The 21,480-nt window shown below is 39.4% G+C and overlaps 2 protein-coding genes and 1 long non-coding RNA gene across 7 annotated transcripts in view; 1 reads left to right on the top strand and 2 right to left on the bottom strand.

The window, feature by feature from the left end:
• Positions 1–21,480, top strand: part of LOC309703992 — a 444,269-nt gene that overhangs the window by 133,501 nt on the left and 289,288 nt on the right. The window lies entirely within an intron of this gene.
• Positions 308–11,844, bottom strand: LOC309703963 (uncharacterized protein). 5 transcript variants are annotated; one of them, XM_082528901.1, is made up of 31 exons: positions 11,752–11,844; positions 11,286–11,377; positions 10,643–10,857; positions 9,778–9,992; positions 9,353–9,431; positions 9,183–9,265; positions 8,989–9,084; positions 8,806–8,902; positions 8,613–8,689; positions 8,412–8,495; positions 8,076–8,171; positions 7,904–8,000; positions 7,762–7,817; positions 7,589–7,645; positions 7,150–7,225; positions 6,994–7,076; positions 6,826–6,921; positions 6,650–6,746; positions 6,477–6,550; positions 6,263–6,352; positions 6,081–6,161; positions 5,623–5,790; positions 5,347–5,428; positions 5,038–5,078; positions 4,853–4,939; positions 3,973–4,068; positions 3,209–3,296; positions 3,075–3,118; positions 2,813–2,911; positions 1,554–1,646; positions 308–933 (listed from the first exon to the last, which is right to left on the bottom strand). In XM_082528901.1, exons 3-31 carry the CDS (start codon positions 10,842–10,844, stop codon positions 925–927), a joined length of 2,643 nt encoding a protein of 880 aa, XP_082385027.1. In that variant the 5' UTR covers positions 10,845–10,857; positions 11,286–11,377; positions 11,752–11,844; the 3' UTR covers positions 308–924. The 5 variants fall into 5 exon arrangements, with proteins under 5 accessions (XP_082385027.1, XP_082385025.1, XP_082385026.1 ...); XM_082528899.1 differs by lacking the exon at positions 308–933 and adding an exon at positions 961–1,127; XM_082528900.1 differs by lacking the exon at positions 308–933 and adding an exon at positions 961–1,127 and having other exon boundaries at positions 6,994–7,073.
• On the bottom strand, positions 12,014–21,300 carry LOC309698365 (zinc finger protein RFP-like). Its single transcript, XM_082520744.1, has 12 exons — positions 21,215–21,300; positions 18,989–19,124; positions 18,707–18,771; positions 18,096–18,200; positions 17,236–17,331; positions 17,039–17,142; positions 16,792–16,900; positions 16,498–16,639; positions 16,390–16,416; positions 15,734–16,274; positions 15,602–15,627; positions 12,014–13,767 (listed from the first exon to the last, which is right to left on the bottom strand). The coding sequence occupies exons 2-12, from the start codon at positions 19,104–19,106 to the stop codon at positions 13,397–13,399; spliced, it is 1,704 nt and encodes a 567-aa protein (XP_082376870.1). The 5' UTR covers positions 19,107–19,124; positions 21,215–21,300; the 3' UTR covers positions 12,014–13,396.

Raw genomic sequence — 21,480 nt, 5'->3', positions numbered from 1 at the left:
TTAGAAGTGGATTGTTTTTTTTTTTACCAATATTATAATCCCCCAAAAAATTAAAGTTTAAAACTGACGGGAAGCCTGATGCGATCTTTTACATGACAGTAAGTTAGAACGATTAGGTGGGTATTTAATATATTTAATACTTTTAGACAGTAAAGTGTAAAGGAGAAGGTGGGGCGTAAAAGACACTCCTCATTTAGCACGCAGGGCTTTTTTTCATGCTTTTCATGCTGAACACTAATAAAAGTGTAGTAGCTGCACTCTGTAATTGTCATATCCTCCTCACTGGATGATAAGGAAGAGAGAGACAGAGAGATAGATGAGTTTATTTATTTTTCATGAAACAAAAGCAACATCTAGGCTTATACATGACAGCAGACTGGGACTGAATGATTTACCATTAACACCCGGGCAGAACCCCCGCATATGCTACCAAACATGGCACTTAAAGAAAAAATATAATAATAAGAACTGCACATATACACAAACACCCATGCATAGTTACTGATGGTAAGCATCTTCTTTAACATGCAAACTGAAATAGGGGTGAAGTTCCCCAGTAAATAAACACTTTGTGGTTCGTAGAATGAAACAAAACCTTCATTGTAATCCACAAAAACTCCAACGTTTGTGAGGTTTTCCTTTGGGCAAATGAAGCAGGTGGTTCTGTGAGGACTGTGCAGACTTTGTCATCTTTTTGCGATCACCCAGGAATCATTTTTGGGGTTTTGTGAGAGGTTCTCCTTACGGCTTGTGCTGGCTTTTATTACACCCAGATGCTCGTGTTGCTAACCTCCACCTCCCAGTAAGATTTCCCATGGATCAGCCTGCTGAGCCCAAGCAGATTGCTGAATTACGTCTAAACCTCTGGAGCTTTCTGCTTCTCTTCTCTGGCTCTCACTTGCTTCTCTGTGCCCGGATCCAGCCTTATATCCACTACAGTTACAACAAAAACAACACATCTGTAAATATAACAATGCCAGGAAACAGGAATCATACCTGCTATGAATACAAATGAGACGTGATCAAACTGTTTTTACTTTTTTTTTTGGTCCCCCTCTCCAGGCAAGACCTGACCTCCCTTAGGGGGACCAACCTGCCTCCACTCATGCTCGAAAGGATTCATCCTTCTGAGAATAATAAGAAAGAAGGAAAAAGAGGATGAGGAGAACAAGGCAACAACAGTAGTGACGGGGCACTGTTTAAAAAAGCTTTAAGTTTGGAGTTGCAGTCACAGCACCGCTTGTTAAATGCTATAATAATATTTCATGGTCTTCAGCTACCTACTTGTTAGCTTTCACAGCTAAAAACAACCAAACCAAAACACAGTTACCTAGCTGCTAACACAAACCACAACTGCTCTTTCATATTAAAAGCATCAGAAAATGTTAAAAAGGATTTTATTTTGAAACAATAAGACATGTTTGAGACTTGAGTTTCCACGTTTCCAACAAATCAGCTGCTAATCGAGCACTGGCTGCAGTTCTAAAACTCAGGACTAAAAGCTTGAGGAAAAATCTGAAACAGATATTTTAAATATGAAATATGTGCCGTACCTTTGAGTGGTTTCGATCCTTCATGTCTGGGTCTTTCTCTTTTTGATGATCTTTAGTTTCCCTGGCTGAAAGCTTCTGGATAAGCAGCTTCACCTGAAAGATAGTAGGCACTCAAGTATCCATCGAATTATCACCCAACCATGGACTTTGTGGTAGAGGTGGGTGGATCCAACTAAATATCGATGGTATGGATACCAACGGTGGTATTGGTATCGGATCAATACGTGTGTGATAGGATTGTTACTTTGTTACTAATAGTGTTGAATTTTTTTTTTTCTTGGAAATGAAAAAAAACCCTTGAACATGCAGTATGAAACATGTCTGAACCTTTTTGTGTTGACTACACATCTGTTTTATTGTTAGCTTACAGCACAGCGACCAGAAGTCCTTTAGAGACAGACTCGTTTACGGGTCCATGTCTCCAAAATAATCCAGTTTCAGAACACATGAAAACCCAAAAGGTGTGTTTTGTTAACTCATTATTGTACAAAATAAAAATCACAATGATTTAGTGTCCAGTAAAATGTGTTCACAATGTTTCAATTAGTGATGATCAAGCTCATAAATCATGAGACACTGCTCTCTCCTACATAAGCTGCCTTTATAGGTTGAAAGCATCAGTATTGGCAGTACTAGTATTGTATTGGATCAATAGCAAAATTTGTGTTATTACAAAGCACTACTTTCTGATCGGTGTCCAAATGTAGTCCCAGACGTGTTCTGGTCTTATAGAATTGGGGAGTTGGAAGAGCTACAACAAAAGTCCAGTTTACTTTCTAGCAGCTGCTTAACAGACGGTCATTTTGTCTTTTGATAAAAAAAGGTCAAAGTCAGGAGTAAAGATGATAAAACAACATCTTCTTTCCCACTTATACCACATCAGGTCAGCCGAAGGAGAACATGAAAGTTTCACACAGAAAGTGTAAAACTAGAAAACATGTGCTAACCCCGGCACAGTTGTGCTATCTCAACATGACTTTTAGTTCTTTTTTTAAACTTCTTGGTCAGATTGTGGTGAAGTCAGCGCAAAACGATAGAGGAAACAGAATTTGTTAAAAACTAAGAATCACCCTCTTTGGTGGTTGCATAACCCAAAAAGGGAATATATGTTTCTGTTTTCACTCATACCAAGAATATCATCAGAAGAAAAACCAACACTTCCTGCTTTAGCAGCATTTCCTGCTTCACCCCTCTACAGCCTCTACAGTACATACCACATTACGCTCTCTGCTTTCTAAATGACATCGACTGTGGTTTACCCCGTTTGCAGGTTTCTGTTCTTCTCTCCGTTTCTCTTTTAGTCCGATTGTTTTCTCCTGTGTTGTATTGGCTGAAAACATCCGGGCCAGATCCTTCACCTAAAATGCAGCAAGCAATAAGAACTGAAAACAACCAAGCAAAGAAAACAGATAAAACCTCTCCTGTAGTAAAGAAACACTCAGGTGCAGCAGCTGCAGTGAAACAAGCTGTCAGGTCTGGCTGAACGAGTGTCAGATGTTTTTCGTGCACAGGAAGTCGTACCTTCAAACCAGAGGAGAAATCTGAGAGTGGTGCATTTTCACACGCTGTAGAAAAAGATGATAGTAATCATCAGCCATGTTTTTTATTGTATTTTTCTCAATTTTACATATAAACATTCTCATATTGTGACTTACATATTTTGGGATCCTTCTCCGCTGTTAGTGATGCTTTCGCTGCTGCAGAATTGATTTCAATGGGATCGCTTTTTGAATCTGTCACCATCTGTCAGAAAAGGTGGATAATAGTTTATAACGCATGAAGAATTTCAACACAGCTCCCTGTATTTGTCTCCTGTGATATATTGCAAACATATATGATATATGTTTGCTTCATGATGGATTCATCTAGCTCATGGTTTTCTGTGAAACGTGCTCGCAGAGGGGCACGGTTCTGGCTCAACTGCAGGAGGAGGAGTGGTGCAGTGCGGTGCAGAGAGTAGGTGGAGTATTTGGGACACTGGCTGTGCATTCCCTAATTAACCTGTGCTTATTAGGCAGTTTGCCCAGACCTGGAGATGGACACATGCCCACACTTCTGTGCTGTAGCTGATCTGCATACTTGACAGTGAGAAGCAAGAGCCACTGCTTTGAGAGAGAGAGCACCCTGAGGCCGGGCGCATCGAGAGTAGCGACTCTTTCCTGTTATAAATGTGTGTGTTCTGTAAATAAAGAGTGCGTGCCTGATGATGCTGCATCGACACGGACACAAGGTCTTGAACTACAGAAAGAAAAACAATGAACTCCAACATAAAAACTTTAAATGTAATATTTTGCTCAACCAGCAGCTTGAAGCTAAAACAGGATCCACTCATGAATTATTTGGGTACTTCAGGCTGGATCAAAGAGCTAAATGACTTTTCCACTGATGGAGGAAAGGCAACAGATCACTCGCCCTGCACCTGTGTGGGTTTCTGCTCCTCCCCGTGCTCCTCCTTTGCTTTGGCTGCTGTTTCCTGGGCAGAAATGACTGAAAATCTTTGAGCCAGCAGTTTCACCTGAAAGATATTGAACATATTAGAAAGCCGTGATTCATTAAATGGTGTTTGGGGTGGGGGGTCATCGTAGACATGATTAAAGATTCTATATTTTGTGTATTTTAGCCTTCAGGCTCGAGCACAGGTGTTGGTCCGTGATCATGATCATGTCCCATGTTTTACATATTTGGCTCCTCCCATTAACGTATGTGTGGGTTTGTGTTGACTGTTGAGACAGGTGGAGACTGCTGATTGGCTGCTTTGAGTGCGTATTTGATGACTGGATGGACAGCAGCCTCTCAACCTCCAGCTGGCAGCCAGCAGAGAGCCAGCTGTTAACTGGGATCTTGAAATGTGAGGACTGAGCAGCAGTGAGGAATTGATTTGAGAGCCGAGAAGCTGAGAGAGCATTCTGAATTCTGTTTTCAGCTGAGTGCATTTAGGAAATAATGAATTGTAAATAAATAAATTGCTCTACATATTGAGCACCTCAAATCCTTTTTTTCCTCCTTTTCCCCCAGTTGGAAACCGAGGTTAAAGGACTGTCAGCACTGCTCTTTGCGTGAAAATTGTAAAAACTAAATTGCAGAAAAGGTTCTGGTAGCATAATTCACAGACCTGTCTGTAGTTATAAAATAAAAAGTTTAAAATATATGACCTCCTTCACGTTTTCCAAAAACATCCAGTGGGCCAGATTGAAGTCTTTGACAGGCCCATACAGGACCCTGGCCCTTATGTTTGACAGCCCTGTTCTAGGTTATCCCTAACTTGGGAATGTACTACAGGATATAAGAGGGCATTCTACCTGAGATGGTTTTTGGTTGGCTCCGTGTTTCTCCTTTGTTGAAATCAGCGTTTCCTTGGCTGAAAACATGCGGGCGAGTTCCTTCACCTGAAAAAACATCCATAGCGACAACCAAACTCAAGCATTCCCATCAGAACGCTCTGCAGTGTCACAACTGTGAGTGAGAGATATGGAAGACTCTGTACCTTCACACCAGTGGAGAGTTCAGCCTCTGCAGCGTGATCCACTGCAAACACAAACACAACAGCTACATCATTGAGCATGAATGCATTAGCCTGAAATCATAGAGGGGCACCTCAGTGTCAACTATATATATGTTTAATTTTCTGTAATAAGCTAGGATATTTCTTAAGTAGAGCTATTTTGTTATATGTTGTAATATTTCATTTAGTTGAGTTAGTTACTCTTACTGTCTTGGGGCACATCATTTCCTGTGGGATTAATAAAGTATTCTGATTCTGAATGTTTATCCACTGAACCATACGATCACATACACTGTGTTGGATTGTCCTTCGGTGAGACGTCCGCTGCTGCAGGACTTGTTTGTGTGTTTGCACTCATTACATCTGAAACGTTCTGTCAAAAAACGAGATGATCGCTGTTAAAATTTGAGACATTTCAGAGTACAAACTGCATCTCAAACATTTGTAAGATGTTTTCAACGACAATGCTTAAAACGTCTTAGATTAAAAGTTCAAATGTAGCTAAATTAATTAGATTAATTCTGATCAGGTGCCGTTGGTGACTACATGCTACAGCTTCCTGTTTACCTCTGGTCTGCAGGCTCTGACTTCACAGTTCTTCCCCTCTGTCATCTGAAGTTTTGGCTGTAATTCAGCTTTGAACCTCTCCAGCCTTTCCTTGAATAAAGCCGAATGCTTCTTCTTCGGCGGGACCGGAGGTGGTGCTGTCGGGTGGTCTCTGGCCGATTTGCTTGCCTGGAGGTTTAAAATTGAAACATTTGCCGTAACGTTCAAAACAACCAGAAATAAAGTGAATGAATAAAATAATGTTTCTAGTATACGTCACAAGAGGCTCGATTTTATAAAAGAAAGGACTACACTGGCTTAAAAACATGCATAAAGCTCATTCATCACTTAAAGGGGGAGCTACTTTTTTTGTTACAGTGGTGGATGTTCATTGTAGATACGGTCGAATTTTCTGGCAATTCATATTTCAGGCCTTAACGGGTTAAAGGTCATCAGTCTAATGTGTTAAATTGCAGTACCTGTGAAAATGTTTGATTCTGTGTGTGATTTTCCTCAGCTTGGCCTGCTGGTGCTGGGTTTGTGGTTGCTGGACTCATCATCTGCAAGATGTTATGCACTGTAATGCAAATGTTGACTGCTAATGGCTAAAATTTGACTAAATGCCTGAACAAAGGTCGGCCTCGTACAGTCTATTCAATACCTGTCTCTGATCCTTCGTCTCTTTCTTTTCTAGCAGCTCTGCTGTTTCCGGTTCTCGAGTACTTGGAGGTTCTCCGACAGATCTTCTAACCTGAAACATTTTTAGAGAAACACATGTTATTCTTGTTTTACCAAAACACTGCTTCATGACACCAAACTCTGGTGGTTTGTTACACAAGCTGAAACATTTCTTTGAGAAAGTCACAGGACTCTACCTTCAAACCTGTGGAGAATTCCTGCTGCTGGTCACTGGTGGCTCTTTGGAAAGATGGTTGTGAGGTTGGGGGTGCTGTGAGGAAAAAAGGATTGCTTTAATGTTTTTTTTCCCAGACAAATTTTTTAAAAATAATTTGTCTTGAATAAACTTTATTTCTTTGGTCACACATACGTGATTTTGGCTTCTCCTTGATTTTGGCTGCTGGTGTTGCATAGTCTGCAGATGGGTCAATGTTTATATATCCTGTCATTGCACTACTGTCTACTGCCTAAGAGAGACAAAACGTTTCTTAAACTGAAGAAACATGTGTAAAACCTAAAGTCCTAAGGTCTAAAACAGTGACATACATGTGATAATGGTTGTTGCTTTATTTGTTCCTCCTTAGATTGGATTACATTTCCTGGGTATGGCGGTGCTGAAGGCTCCCTGGCAGGTGCAGTCACCTGTAAAATATGGATTCCATTTACATGCTGCTGTTTACTAATTTTAAAGTACTATGAATGGATCCATTGTACCTGTGGAAGGGTGGGGAACTCGTAAAGTTGATGGTCTGACTTTGAGTTATTGGCTCTTTGGGTGGAGCGTTGTGCAGAAGCTGCTGTAAAAAGATCATAGTTCCAGCTTTCGCTTCTATTCAAAGTCATACTCTTAGATCGTAGCTCTGTACACACCTGATTCGTATTCATCCTCTCTGAACGTTGCTGCAGAGCTGTTACTGCTGCTTGTCTTTGCTGGTCCTGGTGAATTCTGTCAGGTTAAAATGAAACTATTTGAAAACTAGCTGCCGTTATTGAAGACTTTTTACTATAGAATGAATGAAAAAACAACAGCCACGCTAACTGCTCATTGATGCTGTCAAAGAGTAGACTAAGATGGGCTACATGCATGTTAATTATGATGATCATGATGCCAGCTTGGCTAACATTTGCTGCTTAGCATTAAAGACAAAGTACATGAGGATGATGTGATTAGTTGGTTTGGTGCTGGACAGTCCTTCACCAAACTCTTCCTCTGAGGGATGTTCTGCAGTCAGTAACTGTACTATAAATGTGAGATGCTAAAGATTAAATACTAAAACAAAGGTTCTGCTTCAAGCAGCCCGTCTGGTACCTGTGTTTGATCCTTCCTCTCTTGATTTTTGAGCATCACTGCTGCTTCCAGGGGAACCTGAAACATAGAAAAAGAAAACACAGCTTCTTCCTCTTTTTCAAACCACAGCGCTACATGATACCAAACTCTGCTGTTTTAGCGCAGAACACTTAGAGAAAATCACCGCACTCTACCTCCTGCTGCTGAACGCTGGTGGCTCTTTGGAAAGATGGTTGTGGGGTTGCTAGTGCTATAATAAAAAGGAGGGTTTTTTCAGACAGGTTAAAAAACATGTTCTTTTGTATACATTTTGTTAATTTCTTTGTTTATACATACGTGACTTGGGCTCCTCCTTGATTTTGGTCGTTGTTGTTGGATAGTCTGCACAGCAGTCAATGCTCAGATATCCTGCCACTTCTCTACTGTCTTCTGTCTAAGAGAGACAAAAAGTTACTTAAACTGGAAAAAACAAAATACAATAACCTTAAAATCTAAAACAGTGAGGTACCTGTGAAAATGTTTGCTGCTTCACTTTTTTCTTCTTAGGCCTGACTATGTTTCCTGGGTATGATGGTGCTGAAGGCTGCCTGGCAGGTCTGTTCATCTGAAAAATATTGATTCCACTGACATATTTAATCACTTTAAAGTTATTTGAGCAGATATTTCCATCCTGAATCTAAATAGCAAAATACAATTTAAAAAAAAAAAGGCAATGCTAAATCTTAAACTGTATTACCTGCTTTTCCCGGTGTTTTACTGTAGCTGGGACTGATTATGTGGTTGTTTAAAGAAGTCAAGGATAACTAAAACACAAAAGCTACACTTCAAACAATCTGTTTTGTACCTGTGTTTGCTCCCTGCTGTCTTTTTTCATAGGCAGCACTGTTTGTTCCCGTGGTGGAGGAGTTGGAGGCAAGGATCTTTGTACCTGACATACAGAAAACACTTTAATTCCAGTGATATTGCACTTTAAAAAAAAGCGTCAGCAGTAAACTTTGGTGGTTTGTCACATGCTTAAGCATTATTTAGCAAAAAAACACAGTACCTCTAAACCAGGGGGGAACTCCTGCAGCAGGCGACGGCTGGCTCTTTGGAAAGATGGCTGTGGAGTTGTGTGAAGTGCTGTAATTAAGAGCAGATGATTTTTTATCACACTTTTTTAATCTATTCTTAATGATTTGAACAAAGCTTGTCTTGAATAAACTGTAACACTTAATTCTTTGTTTGTTTGTACTTACGTGATTTGGGCTCCTGCTTGATTTTGGTTGCTGTTGTTGCATAGTCTCTACAGAGGTCAACACTCAGGTATTCTACCATCGTGCTGCTGTTTTCTATCTAAAAGATAGAAAACAGTTCTTCGTTTAAACTTTCTTTTAAAGTTTAAAAGAAAAATATCTTAACTTGTAAAAACAAAAAGGTACCTGTGATAATGTTTTCTGCTTTACTTTTTTCTCCTTAGGCCTGACTACATTTCCTGGGTATGGTGGTGCTGAAGGCTCCCTGGCAGGCCTGCTCACCTAAAAAGTATTGATTACATTTATATGTTACTGTTTACTCACTTTAAAATTGGCTGACTATTAACTCTAACTATCATTATTAACGATAACTGTAGTACCTGTGGAAGGGTGGAGTGTTCCTGCAGCTGATGCTGCGACTTTCTGGCTCTTTGGGAGTAGTGCTGTGTATATGCAGAAGCTGCTGTAAGTAAGAACACAGCTCCATGTTAGCCTCCACATTTTGTTGTATGAGAATCATGTTTTTACTAAATTCTAACTGCGTACATACTCAGTTTGTTTTCTTCCTTGAATATGGCCGTTGCTCCAGAGTTGGCATAGCCGTACACGCTTGGTGACTCTGGAAAATTCTGTCAGGTTGACGGATAAAGTTGAGAAAAAGTTGATATGTAATGAAAACACTAACATGGAAGTTTTTGTACAGTGATCAAAAGTAACACAGCCAGCTAGGAGCATTTAGGGGGATCTGCAAGTTACTACACTTTCGGTGACCTTGATTATCAAAATGTCGGGGTCGTCTGTTCACCACGTGATTTAACGAAACATCAAGCAACTAAAGTCATTAAGTCATCCTTTACTTTTATAAATTATTATTTTGTTATTTTTCATTCTGAAAAAAAGAAAAGGTGGTGGTGGTGGACAAAGCTTAAAATGCTTCCTGTCACTCATTTATTGGCCTAAAAAGCAAACTCATACCTCTTCCTTTACAATCGCCTTCTTAGCTGGTTTCCAGTATTCCGTGTCCTCCTCCCACTGATTTTTGCATTTGTACTGCTCTTTTTGGGGGATCCTCACTCCCTTTGGTGTGCATCCCATCTTCCCCTGGTGAATTCTTAATCCCTTGTAAGTCGTAACTTTATTCCATCCGCAGTGACAAACCTGCAGGCTCAGGTTTGAATATTCTGTTGTTTCTGTTTGTCACATAATTCAAGAGTCAAATGAAGATTTTAAATTGTTTTAAGCAAAAATAGAAATTTATAGCAATGAAAATGAATTTTTTTTAACTAATTCAGGTTTGGTTTGCTTTAATCTGCTGATATGGGATCCCGTTCTCACACCTGAGGCATAATATACGTCCCACGGCATTCCTGAAGAAAACGAAAGGTGACCTTCCGTGTTTTTATGGTAGGCGCCAGGTTATGGAGGAAATCCAGGAGAATGACGCTCCCTCAGTAATAGACGTTTAAACCATGTATTCCAGCCCTAACCCTAACCACAACTTTAATGCTGTTAGATAGTGTTAGATAGTAAAATAAAGATACATGTGTAGATTCATTCCAAACAGTTCTCATGTTTCCTCATTTTTCTCATGATATAGGGATGTGTTGGGTGCCCAGAAGCGTAATACACTGATGATTTGTCACCTAGCGTAAAATGTTACACTTTGGGAGTGAGAACATGTTGGATCAGGTCTTTTCCTATTGGGGTGTTTTTATCAGTTTGAAAGAAAAGTTATAATCTTGAATTCACACAACATAATATGTTACAAACAATATGTTACACAATATGTTACACAATATGTTACATAATATGTTACATAATATGATACAAACAAACCTACCAATCTTGAAAGAGGTGCGGACATCTAGCCTGAGGTCCATTTGAGTTTTTGTGTGTCCCACATAGCTCTGTGTGTAATGCTGTGGAGGGTCTGAAACCCTCACACCCTTCGGGGTGCATCCCATCTTCCCCTGGTGAATTCTCAGGCCCTGGTAAGTTGTCACTTTGGACCATCCGCAGGAGTGACAAACCTGGAGCTCCATTTTTGCTGCGTGTCTGCATTACACACACAACAAAAGACACACAGATGATGCTGTGTGACTTCCTTTTTTGCTCTCAAAATAACTGTGCTGACTGCACCGAGTGATTCACGAAACACTATCAAGAACGTAAACTTTCTGTGATTGTTATTACAGTGTTCATTTTACCTCAAATGTGAGAACAGTTATCTTTTACCATTTTCTTGTGTTGTGCGCACAAAAACCATGAAGTGTTTTTTTTTCTTTTCAAAATGTGCATTAACATCTGGATCATCATATAAACGTTTAAAAACATCCAAGCTACAACAGCTGCAGCGGCTCAGGTAGCGAAAGTGACACACTTCCCCTTATCCACAGTAGCTGCTCCAGGTCCATCTTTTCTACTCTAAGTCGTCACTTCCCTAATATTAGAAAACTAAATTTTTAATTGCTAATATTATTTACCTAACTGGCTTGTGTTGGTTGCAGACCTACTGCATTAAAAGCAGCAGGCTGGCATCAAAAGGCAGCCACTGGGTCGTCTTCCAGGTAACTGTCTGATGATAGACAACAGGAAAGCACCGTAAAACATCAGTTTCATTACTTCCCTTTTCAATTTTGACGTGACTACAGCTAAACCTCTACGTGTGTCTTCTCCATCACCTACTTCTATCATAGTTTAAACAAACTAAATAATAATAATAATAACAATAAAGTAGTCAATTCTACTTTTTTAAAAATTGATTACAATTCCTGGAGTGCGTTAGATATCCATTTGTAGCATCACACCGAAATAAGCTGTGACTTGATGATGTACAGGCTCCTCATTATTTAGGGAACCGTGGATTCCTGATTTTGCTCTCCTCTGTTTTCTATCGTAACAAACAATAGCAAAGATCAGCTGGTTAAATCTGCTCTCTGTGTTACTTACAATAGAATCAGGGCGATGGATGCATGTGGTGCCTCTACTGTGCACTCTTCTCTTCCTTTGTCTACCGTTACCTCTGTGCTGACATGATGTTTGGTATGCTTTGTTTTGTGCTTTTACTTTCGTTTCCGGAAAAAAGAAAAAAAAGGAGGAAAAAAACCCGCCAACCGCCCCTGATAGATTTGCCCAGACATGATTCAACTGCATATTTTCACGGCACACAAACATGGTCACAGCCATGATGAATAAAAAAGGAGAGACAAAGTTATATTTTCAAACAGGGATTTTATTCATTACATGCTGTTTGACATTGCCTGACAACACTGAATGTCATTCATTTAGCCTGAAAGTTGACTACTTTTCTGGAAGCAAGGCAAAATAAGGAAAGGAAAGCAGTTTACATTTTTATGTTGTTTTCAGATGATGCATCGCTCTGTACACTGAGGCTTTTAGGAAACCTTGAAACTGTAAAAGTGTACATTTGATATTTGTGTGTACTTTTTATGGGACAGTGGTGACACAGCTAATTATGGACCTTGACTCGGTTACAAGAACTGTCTGTGCTCTGCTTTAATTATCTCAAGTTCCAGACTGACCTCAGTCACTGCTTTGCCATAAAAAAATACAGACGAGTTTGCAATGTGAAAAACTTCAAAATAAAATTAAACACAATACAAGTCTGTGCTAAAGAACAGCCACAAAACACCCCAAAATAATTAAGTGGGATACATAACTAATAAACTGGGAATATAATTAAAGTATATGTTTTGAAAGCCCCTTATAACATAAGATTTTATTGCTGATCTTTGTTGCCCATACATTCACTTAAACACAGACTGTTGTTGCTGTTGCAGCTGATCAAGCTAGAGGTAGGTTGTGTTCAAGACTGCAACAAATCATTATAAGTTAATCTGCTAACTTCATTTTCAACTGATCAGCTATCTGTTTATAAACAAATCTAAAGCTAAATCTATTAAATGTTCAGGATTGTTCTAAGAAAAAATAACTTTCTGGATTAAATTGTGTAAGCAATTTAATTGTTTCATCTTTGGATATGTTATCGAATAACCTTTCGTAAAAAAATACAGAAGTAACTACTAAGCAAAACTGTCACAATGTTGAGTGCGAGTACGTGTAGTTTTTAATAGTGTCTGATTCACAAAGTTCTAGGATCCATTTGGTCCTCCAACATGGTGTAAAAAGAAAATCACACACACTCTTCTTACTAACCACAGTATTTTAAGCTTCGTCTATATTACAGTTAGGTCAAGAGTTTGTGTTCTAGATCAGGTTGTAAGTCTTGACTGGTTCACATGTTGAATAGCAGTGTGAGCACACTGTAGCAGCATTGTTTTGTGTTATGATTCTGATTATCTCAATTAGTAAATTGGACCAAACCAGAGGTTACAAAGACTGCTTTAAAGGCTTTTGAGTAATAAAGCAAATAACGGAGAAAAGATAAACGGTCAGTACTTGCTTTACTATCATTGGTCTGTTAGTAGCTGCTAAACATAAAGATATATATGAAAAAAAAAAGTCTAAGGTAAATGAAATGCCTGATAATTCCCATTTTCCTGTATCGGAAAAAAGAAAAACAGGAAGGTTGTGGACCAACAAACTTTAGTATATTGTAGTTAAAATGCATTTCTTAAGACTCCATTGGTATCTCTCTACAAATAATCAAAGGTTCAGAGTTTTTCTCTTCTTGTTTCACGTGTGGGCTGAAATATGGGTAAAGCTCAGCTTTGAATGAACACTCAGTGAACGAGTAGATGTGGGACTTAGCCTTCACATCGTAGAAGGAGACGAGATCTTCCTCGTAGTCCACAAACACTCCCACCTTCTCAGGTTTCTCTTTTAGGTGAATACGAACTGGCGGTGCTGTGAGGGCTGCATACTTTTCTTCTTCATAATGTACAATAACCCAGTACCCATTATCTGGGCTGAGTTTGAGCTTCCCTTTGCGGTTTGCACCGCCGGTTTGCTTCAGCACCCCCAAAAATGAATCATAGCACCCTCAGCTCGCCTCTCCCGTACTCTGGCTGTAGCGCCGTTGCTGCCAGAGCGATGGTGGCTGAGACGCAGCGGAGCGGAGGTGTAAGTGCCTGGCTTAAAACAGGACATATTAGCTGCATTTAACCTTCAGTTACGCTTTATATAGTTAGGTAGGAGTCAGACCATGTTTCTTTTTAGCTGAAAAACAGTACACCAGGTAACCTGCAGTGTTGGAAACGTGTTTTCCGACAATGTTTGCTACTCTACAATCCGTCCTGCTCTGTATTAAAATCAGCGACCGTCCTGTTGCTAACATTGAAATGTATATCGGCTATTTAAAATCTAAAATCTAAAACTTTAAATTGTCCGCAGCCTGCTGTTGTTACCACTCCTGTCCTGTTTGAAATGGAATGAGAGAAGTTGGTTATTTTGTCATATGTGCCGATATTAAACCACATTCAGCTAAAAGTGTCAAATCAAATGTTCCGTCAATCAAGAATAATGTTGGATCAGTGTTTCAATATTTATATCTTTTATTAGATGTTCATGTGGTTTGGTTATTTATCTTTTGGTTGAAAGTACACTGGGATAGGACTTTTTTTTTTATTAGTGATCTTAATAGTATTTGTTTTTTCATATTAATGTATTTTTTTAATCTAATTGAATACAATCTATTTAATAATAATAATAATGGATTGCATTTATATAGCGCTTTTCAAGGCACCCAAAGCGCTTTACAATGCCACTATTCAGTCACTCTCACATTCACACACTGGTGGAGGCAACCTACAGTTGTAGCCACAGCTGCCCTGGGGCAGACTGACAGAAGCCAGGCTGCCATATCGCGCCATCGGCCCCTCTGGCCAACACCAGTAGGCGGTAGGTGAAGTGTCTTGCCCAAGGACACAACGGCCAGGACAGAGAGCCCGGGGATCGAACCGGCGACCTTCCGGTTACAGATTCTATTTTTGGAGTGTATTTTTAAATTAAATTGTGTTAAAATGTACAAAACAGTGATGTCATGTTTTGTGACGAGGACCCAGGCACAGAGGGACTTGATGAATTTAAGAATCTTATGATTTAATAAAGAAATTTGCAGACTTGCACAGAGAGGGTAAAATTATGATGACTGATAACGGAGATGAAGACAACAGACGATCAGGGACAGGGAGCAACAGGGGTTTAAATGCACCAAGGAGACAGTCAGAAGGAACTTGGGACAACTGGAGACATTTAGGGATGCAGGGACTGACAGACACGGGGAAGACGTGTCATCATGCTTTGCCTTGTTACCCATATTAGATTCTTGATGAATGTGTGTTGTTGTTATTCAGCCTGGTTCAATGTGCCCCTTTTTAACTTTGAGCACCCGCCCCTTTAAACGTCTCTGCACGGCCCTGTTGTCATGGTAAAAAAAAAAAAGGGGAGAAAAAAGATTCTTCAGTACTGTGCCCAGATGTTTTCACTATGTTCCACTTGGTCAGAAGTTTGGGACAGTTATTGTCCCATCCAAGAGTTTTGGCATTGATACGTGAGCAGAAGAATTACAGAAATTTGTATTTATACAATATCAAAGACGGAGAACACATGAAGTCTCACCCTTAGGGATGGTTACTGGTATCCGGTGCCATGATGGCACCGGTTCTGACATAAACAGTAGTAACCAGACCGAAAAGCAGCGCACATTTTGGTGCTTTATTTCGGTGTTTTTTTTCCTGAGCTGTGATACACTTTAGATTCTAGCCAATTATTTTACGTTTCCGAGGATAGTAGGCGGGACCTGGTACGTACGTTCTGTTAGAGCAGAGCTACAGATTAAACTAAAAAATCAAAATTGTTGAAATTTGGACAATCTTACCTGCTTGATAGACAGGTGAGAAAACTCTGTTTGCACAAAGAAAAACATTAAACTGTTACTGAACACCTGAACAAATAAATTGCTCACCAGTGATGCATTCCCTGCACCAGATCCAGTGCATTTGGTTATTACTGCTTTTTCACAGCAGAGATAATCAAAGGATCGCTGTTTTTCTCATTTTGTTTTGGGTGTGGACCGAAATATGGGAGGATCTCACCACCGAACAAACACTCAGTAAATGAGTAGATGTGAGACTGTGACGTCACATCGTAAAAGGACACGAGACCTTCCTCGTAATCTACAAACACCCCGACTTTCTGAGGTTTTCCTTTAAGTGAAAGGCTCACGGGTGGTGTTGCCAGGGCTAAATAGTTCTGGTCTTCATAATGTACAATAACCCAGTAACCGTTGTCAGGATTGATCGAGAGATTCCCCTTGCGGTTTGCGTAACGTCTCGCCACACCCAGATCCCACCCGGTCTTGTTCCTGACCTTCACCTCCCAGTATGCCCTGCCAGAGGACAGCCTGTTGAGCCCCAGGACACTTCCAAATACATCAAACCTCTGCGGAGAATCAGGATATTTCAACGTCTTTCCACCATCTCTCACTCTTTTCCCATTATCAAAAATTTCAAGGCTTTGGTGTGCAGTAGTTGGGTCCAACTTCACATCCACTGCAGTCAAAAGAATACAAGTGTGTGTTTTTTTTTTTTGTCCATTCACAATGAAGTTGTAGAACAATCACCATGTTCTTCTATTTAAATACTGTTTTTATTTTGACATACATACCTGCAAATGTAGAAATCCTCTTGAATTCTGTGGAAGCAGCAATCGGAGTAAGATGCAGTATATCAAGTATAGATTTTAACACAAGTCATGACGAATTAAAGGACTCACCAATGGGTGAGAGTTTATCCAGTTCCTCGCGAATTTGCTTCATCATGGTTGAAGTTGTAGCTGTCAGTGTGCCGATGGAGAGTGAAGTGTCAACATGGTCATTTATCCCATTAGATTCCTTCAGGACTCTTAGAGGAGAAACCTGTTTGTGTGTGTGCAGACACCATGAAATTTATTGATTTTAGTGAAGCAGAACTGACACGGCACATAAATTAAATGTTTCCTCTTTTAAGTGCTTTTATGCTCCAGTATTTTTAAAAAGCAGAAGACGGACTTCAGGACCTTGTGGCTCACCTCCAAGTCTGGGTTTTTGATTGACTCATCAATGACCTTTTCGAGCACATCAATTTCTCTCTGAAGCTTCTGGAGGAGATCCTGAGTGTCTCTTTTTACTTTCCGTCTCCTAGAGTGTGCACAAGACAGCCTATTTTATTAAAAATGTACTGCACCATAGCAACATAAAGGATCTCCGTGGTGATGTTAAGCTGTTCATCACTGATAAACTAAGTGACTAACTGTAACTTAACATCACAGGACCAACCTTTCGTTCAGAGGCTGAATGGCTTTCTGCCGAGCATCATCCACAATATTTATTATGTGGGAGAAGAAATTGTTGACTTCCAGCCACTCTGCATCCAAACTAGCCTGAAAGTCGTCAAACAGAGTGGAGGGTTTTGATCAATAAACAAAAAACAACAACAACAACAACAACAAAAAAACATATGTTACAGTCTTTACCTTGCAGGCTAATTCTGATGATCTGACTTCTGCCATCTTTTGCTCTCTGATATGAATTTGCTGCTCGAAATCAGCTTTCAGTTTTTCATGTTTAGCCTAGAAAGAGGACAAAAGACACGTATAATACTTACAAGTTATAATAAGTTAAAAAAAGAATGTCAGCTCTGTACGTCTGCAACTAGAGTTATGCTCAGATTTGCAGGCAGGAGAGTTTTGTGTTTTTCAGGTTTGCAAGCATTTACAAGATTTTCTGCTTTGAGCTTGTACCAAAAACGATGGCATGTCATCTAACAAGTGTTAACAAGGGTATGTCACTGGACCCTGCAAATGTTAACGTCATGGTGGAGCTAGAAAAAGAGCCCAGTTATTAATCAACCTGGAGAACTGATTAATATTGGATGGAAAATGAAATCTCAGAAACAGCAGTTCCTCTAGTCGCCACTTGAGGCTCGCTCCTAAAGTGATTCAGTCCAAACAGACAGATTGTAGTGTTAAAATGCCCAGCTGAACAGCAACAAAAGACATGTTTACAACCAGGTACAAAACTGTAATAGCTGCCCCCTTCATAATAGCTTTACTGTCAATATATGGCTATATAACCAACCTATGTGAATATTAATAAAGGCCTAAAGTGAGGGATGTGGTGGTTTTGATTGAGCCATATGCAAACACACAGCTGTAGCCGTAGGTATCTCCAAGGCTTTATTTCACAAGCTACAGTGTTTCTGATGTTTTTGCCTTTTGAAGCATTTTCAGCTTTTCTTAGGGTTTAGTGAGACAAATTCCAGTTATTATTACTCTGTTACTAGGCACTAGTAACAGTAACTGTTACTGTAGTAACTGTATTAAAATTGCAGAACCTTTTGTAGATTTTTGGCTTTCTTCTCTTCCTCCAAGGCTATCCCTATAAGACCAATTGCTGCTTGCTGAGCTGCGGTCCTAGGACTCTCCAAGAACTGTGCCACCTATAAGATACAACAAGAGCAACAGAGCACAAGGGTCAAACTTGACCTTAAGCTCGAACAAAGAAAGTCATAGAAAGGTGTTTAGGCAACCTTGGTGCTCATGTCCTCCAAGGCCTAATATATTGTAGTGAAGTTCTGTTCACCAAAATGAAATCTGCTTGAGCTGTTATTGGTTTTTACCATGACAGAAATTTGAAAATGATATCTTGAAAACTAGTTAAGAAACAGACAGACAGACAAATAAACAAATGGAACTGATTACATACTCTTTACCGTCGGAAGAAGAATTAAACTATTGTTTATATAGTTTTACTTTGAAGTCAACAATGAATCTGTTGAACAATGCAGCCAAAAGGCCTGTTAAATTCTTAGCAAATGAGCAAAATGATGTATTTGGCCACTTTGTGCTCTTGTAGAGGAGCTTTATTTTGGCTTGATAAGGTACACTTCAGTATGAGTCCATTTTACATGCATCAGAATGGTGGTTCTTAATAAATATGCAGTACCTGAGCTCTGGAAACATCAAAGTGGGCCAAAGTAGTTTGATGAGAGGATTGAGGAGTCTCATAGACTGTAAAGAAAGAAGACAGGCCCTGCTCACTGTTTTGTGTCTGTTATCAGTTGTAATTGTTTTAAATGTGATGTGGGGGTTGCTATACTGCTAAATTCCATAAATTGCTGAAATACATTACCTCTCATTGTAAACTGGGATGATAAGAGAAGTGTTAGTGAGGATATTTCTCTTGGCCCTACATCAGCACAAACACATTACAATCGATTGCACTCACCAGAACTCGCTATATTGATTTCAGGTTCATTGTGGCTCGGTGGAAAGAACCTGAATCCCTGGTGACCTCTGAAGCATCTACATTTGGTGACACCACAGCGGGAACACTGTGCATTCATGTTGAATAAGTTGGATGTCTGTAACACAATATTGCCAACATATTTGTGAGTGAATCAAAAAAAGCAGTGGATGATTAAATTTACTTTCACAACATCCTTAACTCTATGTCTACCTCTCCCTAAATTTCACCACACCTCTGCACTCCTCTGTTAAGCGGTTTCTTTCATCTGTTTGCTTATGTTTCTTTTCATTTTAATAGTGACAAAACAAAACTTAAATTGAGAGCTTTATCGTTTGGATTTTTTATTTTGTTTTTTGTGACCATAGTAGTCGTGGCACAGACTGCATAGTGGCAGTGTTTAGAACTTTCAGAAAAGTAAGTGTTGTTCCAAATTATTTGAAGTATTGAGCTTTTCCTAACATGAGGAACCAAACTCAAAAAGGGATACTACTGGTACAGTACCCCCAAAAGGTTGATTCTCTTCATCTGGACGTAACTACCTGGATGATTGAACATGCATCAACATACTGGTACAGTAGTTTCATGGGTTTAATAAGGGTTTCAGGTTAAAAATAGCTTTTTTGGTGCAATGCTGTCATAGTTATTAACACTGATGTCTTTATATCAAATATACATATCCACATGAGACAAACAAGATATTTATTTATTTATTTTTCAAGCCAATTGACGTCAGGAAGTTAAATGGAGAGTATTGTCTCAGTAAGATTACATTTTGACAGGTCAGCATCTCAGTGAAATGAAAGTTATTTTTTCAAGAATGACCTGGGCTTAGAGGTGTTAAGACTGAACAACGTGCAACACGATTGATCTAGCATGTCTGTGTACTGTGGGAGGAAATACCCAAGCAGGCACGGGGGGAAAATGCAAGCTCCACACTATCCCCAGCCTGAATTCAAATCTAGGAGCATTATAAAGTACAACAACAGTACTATAGATCGATTTGTGTGTGTAACAGTCACTGTGGTTTCTAATCCTAATCAACTTGGTGTAGGAGAAAAATGTATTTATGTGTGGTTATACTGTACATAATGTTTAATAAAAGATAAAGGTAGAAATAAATTGGGTCGTGTCCATAACACAGGGATCTACATAAATTTCATTAGTTTTATTGATGCTACAAGAATAAAACATTTGTGTTATGGTTATATATAAACCATTTATAACCACATATTTATAAACTTAACTTAACTTAAACTATAAATATAAAACTACCTTTTAGTGTTTGACCACGCGTGATTATTGGAAAGTGACATGATCCTTTGCACAGCACAAACACTCACACCCTGAAATCTACTTTGGACTAGAAGGAGTTAAAATGAGTTTATAGGAGTAGTGTTTGCATTTCAGGTTGGATTTGTTTATTCCTGCAATGGAAAGAAAAGCAGTCTAGTGGGAAAATATTGTTTCATGTGTAGCTGAGCACACACCCTGCAACCTGCGGTATAACCATGACAGCTTCCTCATCCCTTATCCTTGTGCCTCGCTATAACGCCTTTCAATTGTGTTCTGTGTCCTGATTGGCTGTATACCACTGTCAATCAATCTCCTCCGTGCAGCGTTTCCTTTACAGTACAGAATGCGTAATGCTCGTCACATTTACATAAATCTTTTCTACTTAGGTTCTAGGGTGTTTAAACAAGAGAGAAAAGTGTGAAAATATTCATGCCCGTCTGACAAAAGGGTTGGATTTGCGGGTCATTAACAGGTTGGATTTGGTTATTCCTGTCATGGAAAGAAAAGCAGTGTAATGAAAAGAAAAAAGTTTCGTGTGTAGCTGAGCACACACCCTGCAACCTGCACTTCACTTTGATAACAATGACAGCTTCCTTATCTTAAAACGATCCGCATATAAATAATTGGAGTTGTGTTGCACAAGTTGGTCTCTATAATTTTGTTTAGCTACACTACAATCTACCTGTTAACTATGAACTTTTTAGATTTTAATTCATACACAAGATGACTTCACAGCATCTACACAAAATGAAAAACATATAAAAACACAATATTATACAAAGGCGTGATATTTTAATATGATCTGGTTTTCTTTCGCTCATACAGGCATGACAGTGAGTGGATTAGTTAGACTGTCAGGCTATTTTTATCATGAAACGTTTCAAAAAGTTCAAAGTAACACCAGCAGCCTACCTGCTCTCCTCCGTATCTCGATGCTGTGCGATCTGTTGCTTTCTCGACACTCTGCTCCTCTCTGGTAAAGATTCAGCGGTTCCAGTTTCGTTTTTTCCCGAAACCATCCGTTTAACCCTTTAAGACCTACCATAGAACCAAGTCCGCCAGAGCTTATATTATATTTTTACCTGCTGTGGAGCCATTTTTGGGAGCATTTCAAGTTGCTATACATCAATACAACCATTATAGCCCAGATTTTAATAATATGTATTCATTAAGTGCAT

This window comes from Aulonocara stuartgranti (assembly GCF_965226115.1).
Source record: "Aulonocara stuartgranti genome assembly, chromosome: 3".
Taxonomy (NCBI): Eukaryota; Metazoa; Chordata; class Actinopteri; order Cichliformes; family Cichlidae; genus Aulonocara; species Aulonocara stuartgranti.
This window is presented reverse-complemented; position numbering and strand designations above follow the sequence as displayed.

What these genes read in the sequence shown, in the direction of transcription:
- LOC309698365 (XM_082520744.1), bottom strand. Translation starts at nt 19,106, where the DNA reads ATGAATGCACAGTGTTCCCGCTGTGGTGTCACCAAATGTAGATGCTTC. An exon ending in ATCTCTGCTGTGAAAAAGCA is followed by an intron (nt 15,628 to 15,733) that starts GTAATAACCAAA and finishes TTGTGCAAACAG; the next exon opens with AGTTTTCTCACCTGTCTATC. An exon ending in CTCACCTGTCTATCAAGCAG is followed by an intron (nt 13,768 to 15,601) that starts GTAAGATTGTCC and finishes GAGAGGCGAGCT; the next exon opens with GAGGGTGCTATGATTCATTT.
- LOC309703963 (XM_082528899.1), bottom strand. Translation starts at nt 10,844, where the DNA reads ATGGAGCTCCAGGTTTGTCACTCCTGCGGATGGTCCAAAGTGACAACT. An exon ending in AATTCTCCACAGGTTTGAAG is followed by an intron (nt 6,353 to 6,476) that starts GTAGAGTCCTGT and finishes AAAATGTTTCAG; the next exon opens with GTTAGAAGATCTGTCGGAGA. An exon ending in ATTTCTCCTCTGGTTTGAAG is followed by an intron (nt 2,912 to 3,074) that starts GTACGACTTCCT and finishes GCTGCATTTTAG; the next exon opens with GTGAAGGATCTGGCCCGGAT.